The sequence below is a fragment of the Scylla paramamosain genome, chromosome 49 (genome assembly GCF_035594125.1).
Source record: "Scylla paramamosain isolate STU-SP2022 chromosome 49, ASM3559412v1, whole genome shotgun sequence".
NCBI classification, from domain to species: domain Eukaryota; kingdom Metazoa; phylum Arthropoda; class Malacostraca; order Decapoda; family Portunidae; genus Scylla; species Scylla paramamosain.
The window spans coordinates 917501-922500 of NC_087199.1; the positions used below are offsets into that span (position 1 = coordinate 917501).

Here is a 5000-nt window from a genome sequence, read left to right on the forward strand (position 1 = left end):
GAAGGTGATGGGGGGCAGGAGGAAGGGGAGGAGGGGTCTGTGAGGAGGGGGGTAAGGGGTCTCCTACAGGGGGTGGGGGGCCAGGCAGCGTGAAAGAGGAAAATATTTTGTTAGTTATCTCTCTCTCTCTCTCTCTCTCTCTCTCTCTCTCTCTCTCTCTCTCTCTCTCTCAGGATAATTAGTACACACACACACACACACACACACACACACACACACACACACACACACACACACACACATTTCTATCAATAACTAAATATTTCCAATAATATTTTGATAATTTTTGTAATAATAATAATATTTTCATCATTATTTTTTCTTCTCTTCGCTTCAGAGGACAGACAGACAGACAGACAGACAGACAGACAGACAGACAGACAGTCAGACAGATAGACAGTTAGATAGACAGACAGACAGACAGACATGAAGAACAAGAAGAAGAAGAGGAGGAAGCGGAGGAAGAGGAGGACAAGAAAGAAGAAAAAGAGAAAAAAACAAGAAAAAACAAGAAGAAGAAAAGGAGGAGGAGGTGGAAGAGGAGTCGGAGAAAGAAGAAGAAGAAGAAGAAGAGGAGGAGGAGGAGGAGGAGGAGGAGGAATCTTCCTTACCTTCAGAGTGGGGGGGGCCGGGGGGAGACTGCCCATCACTAGCATCACTGACAGAAGAGTAACCGGGGTCTGGGGGGGAGGGGGGTCATTAGGTGGTTAATCAAAGCGAGAGCGAGAGCGAGAGAGAGAGAGAGAGAGAGAGAGAGAGAGAGAGAGAGAGAGAGAGAGAGAGAGAGAGAGAGAGAGAGACTTACCTGAGCTTAATGTGTTAGTCTTGCGGTGAGTAGCAGTAGTAGTAGTAGTAGTGGTAGTAGTAGTAGTAGTAGTAGTAGTAGCAGCAGCAGTAGTAGTGGTGGTTAGCTGAGAGTCTAACGATGCACTGCTCTCAAGGGAAACATGGCTGCCGCTGTCTGCATCTGTAATAGTAGTAGTAGTAGTAGTAGTAGTAGTAGTAGTAGTAGTAGTAGTAGTAGTAGCAATAACAACCCTTTCTTTCAAACACACACACACACAAACACAAACAAAAAAAAAATCTCTCTCTCTCTCTCTCTCTCTCTCTCTCTCTCACACACACACACTTCACCTACACACCTACACCCACACACCTGTCAAAGCCTTGTCGGGTGTGTCCAGAGCTAACGTCTTCAGCTTCCTCCGGTGCGCTCTCTCCAGCCCACACTTCTTAAATGCTGCCACCCCAATCAAGACATTCCTGGAGAGAGAGAGGTCAGGTCAGGTCAGGTCAGGTCACAGGGGGCAGGGAGAGATGTGTGGTGTTGCAGGGGCTTGTAGGGGGCATGGAGGGGGGCACAGAGGGGGGCATATTGAGAAACAGACATTAATATAGATAGAAATGATTTAAATGTAACGAAAAGAAGAAGAAGAGGAGGAAGAATTAGATTTATAGCAGGGACACAGAGAGAGAGAGAGAGAGAGAGAGAGAGAGAGAGAGAGAGAGAGAGAGAGAGAGAGAGAGAGAGAGAGAGAGAGAGAGAGAGAGAGAGAGAGAGAGAGAGAGAGAGAGAGAGCAAAAACACACCAAAAACACGTCAAAACACACTAAAACACACCAAAAACACGTCAAAACACACCAAAACACATCAAAACACACAAAAACACACCAAAACACACCAAAAACACGTCAAAACACACCAAAAACACGTCAAAACACACCAAAACACACTAAAACACACCAAAAACACACCAAAACACACAAAAACACACCAAAACCCACCAAAACACACCAAAAACACGTCAAAACACACCAAAACACACCAAAAACACACCAAAAACACATCAAAACACACCAAAACACACAAAAAACACAAAAAAACACAAAAAAACAAAAAAACACACCAAAACACACCAAAAACACGTCAAAACACACCAAAACACACCAAAACACACAAAAACACGTCAAAACACACCAAAAACACACAAAAACACGTCAAAACACACCAAAACACGTCAAAACACACAAAAAACACACCAAAACACACCAAAAACACGTCAAAACACACCAAAAACACGTCAAAACCCACCTCAGCTTATTCCACAGCAAGTTAGACTGCATCCACTTGTTTTCCATGACAGCCCGATTGTAATAACCATAAGTAATAGCATTTGGAGTGATCCCATGCTGCCTCATCTCACACAGCACCTTCACAGCGAGTATGGGCTGCGAGTACACCCCACACAGCTGCATCATCACCCTGTAGCACACCTGGAATAGTAGTGTTGGTTGTAGTGTTGGTTGTAGTGGTGTTGAAGTGGTGGTGGTGATGTTATCCTTGTTTACCTTGTTCTCTCTCTTTTTCTCTCTTTCTCGTTCACTATGATGGTTTTTCAAGGCTACAGAGATGAGCAGCTGGGTTCTCAAGGGTGTTTCTCCTGTTTGTGTTGTAGAAATGTTGTTAATCTGCCACTAGAACCGTAAAAACACCCTTGAAAACCCGCGTCATTTCAACTACAGCCTTTGGAATGTAAAAATGTTGTTAATCTGCCACTAGAACCTTAAAAACACCCTTGAAAACCCACGTCACTTCAACTACAGCCTTTGGAATGTAGAAATGTTGTTAATCTGCCACTACAACCTTAAAAACATCCTTGGAAACCCGCGTCACTTCAACTACAGCCTTTGGAATGTAGAAATGTTGTTAATCTGTCACTGGAACCGTAAAAACACCCTTGAAAACCCACGTCACTTCAACTACAGCCTTTGGAATGTAGAAATGTTGTTAATCTGCCACTACAACCTTAAAAACACCCTTGAAAACCCACGTCACTTCAACTACAGCCTTTGGAATGTAGAAATGTTGTTAATCTGTCACTGGAACCGTAAAAACACCCTTGAAAACCCGCGTCACTTCAACTACAGCCTTTGGAATGTAGAAATGTTGTTAATCTGCCACTAGAACCGTAAAAACACCCTTGAAAACCCGCGTCACTTCAACTACAGCCTTTGGAATGTAGTGGAGATGTCGCGCAGAAGTGACAGAAGCAGAGAGTGTACATATCAACAACACACACACACACACACACACACACACACACACACACACACACAGCCTCTCACTATCTCCCTCTCTCTCACACACACACACAGACTGCTTCATTTCCTAACACACACATAAACACACACACACAGTCTCCCTCCCTCACACACACACACACACACACACACACACACACACACACACACACTCTTACCTCGTCAGCTTGAGATAGGTGGAGCTTTTGCATGTTAGTCAGTATCTTAAAGGCCAGCTGTAATAATCTTGGCTTGCTGTGTTGAGTTGAGGCGAATGCTGGCAGTTGCGTAAACCAGAGGCTGTGAGAGAGAGAGAGAGAGAGAGAGAGAGAGAGAGAGAGAGAGAGAGAGAGAGAGAGAGAGAGAGAGAGAGAGAGAGAGAGAGAGAGAGAGAGAGAGAGAGAGAGAGAGAGAGAGAGAGGTGATTCAATATAACATACAAAATAAATCTCTCACACACACACACACAAAGAAAAAAATGAAAAAAAAAATAAATAAATAAAAAATAACTCAAACACTCCAAAACACCCCAAAACACACTCAAAACACCCCAAAACACTCAAAACACACTGAAAACACCCCACAACACACCCAAAACACCCCAAAACACTCCAAAACACTCAAAACACACACAACACACCCAAAACACCCCAAAACACCCCCAAAACACCGCAAAACACACTCAAAACACTCCAAAACACCCCAAAACACACTAAAAACACTCCAAAACACCCCACAACACACCCAAAACACCCCAAAACACACTCAAAACACCCCAAAACACTCAAAACACACTGAAAACACCCCACAACACACCCAAAACATCCCAAAACACTCCAAAACAGACCCAAAACACACCAAAACACACCCAAAACACTCAAAACACACCCAAAACAACCCAAAATACACCCAAAACAACCCAAAACACCCCACAACACTCCAAAACACCCCAAAACACACTCAAAACACCCCAAAACACCCTAAAACACTCAAAACACACTGAAAACACCCCACAACACACCCAAAACACCCCAAAACACCCCAAAACACACCAAAACACACCCAAAACACTCAAAACACACCCAAAACACTCAAAACACACCCAAAACAACCCAAAACACACCCAAAACACCCCACAACCACTCCAAAACACACCCAAAACACACTCAAAACACCCCAAAACATCCCAAACCACCCCAAAACACACTCAAAACACCCCACAACACACCCAAAACACCCCAAAACACACCCAAAACACTCCAAAACAACCCAAAACACACCCAAAACACCCCAAAACACCCCAAAACACCGCAAAACACACTCAAAACAACCCGAAACACCCCAAAACACTGAAAACACACTGAAAACACACTAAAAACACACTGAAAACACTCCAAAACACCCCAAAACACTCCAAAACACCCCAAAACACCCCCAAACACACCCAAAACACCGCAAAACACCCCAAAACACACTCAAAACACACCCAAAACACCCCAAAACACACCCAAAACACCGCAAAACACCGCAAAAGACCCCCACAGACCTATAACATGTATGCAGGAGGCACTTGGCCCACAGAATGGGAGTCTGGGCATGTCTTGAAGCCACACGCTGATCGGTCTTCACTTCCTGTTTCGTTCGCCTTGCCAGGGGGGAGGCGGGGGTGGTCTGCGGGGGCTTCACCTGTGGGGGCAGGGCTGGCAGGGGCTCCTCACAGGGAAAGAGGTCCTGTCGTAGCTTAGGAAACCCCTGTAATAGTAGTAGTAGTAGTGATAGACTAGGGAAAAGCTAGACAAAAACAAAACAAAACAAAAAAAGAAAAAAAAGTAGTAGTAGTAGTAGTAGTCAAGATTACAGGCATAATATTTGGATTTGACCCCCCCCACAACCCCCCACTCACCATATAAGTAAACGTG

The 5000-nt window shown here is 44.4% G+C and overlaps 1 protein-coding gene across 1 annotated transcript in view; it reads right to left on the minus strand.

The window, feature by feature from the left end:
- The window catches only part of LOC135095467 (DENN domain-containing protein Crag-like), a 37255-nt gene that overhangs the window by 21183 nt on the left and 11072 nt on the right, over positions 1–5000 (minus strand). The window contains 8 exon segments of the mRNA XM_063996316.1: positions 1–63; positions 612–680; positions 806–967; positions 1157–1263; positions 2093–2274; positions 3261–3381; positions 4628–4833; positions 4985–5000. The exon segment at positions 1–63 is cut by the window's left edge and continues 202 nt beyond it; the exon segment at positions 4985–5000 is cut by the window's right edge and continues 170 nt beyond it. Coding sequence (XP_063852386.1) covers positions 1–63; positions 612–680; positions 806–967; positions 1157–1263; positions 2093–2274; positions 3261–3381; positions 4628–4833; positions 4985–5000 — 926 coding nt within the window.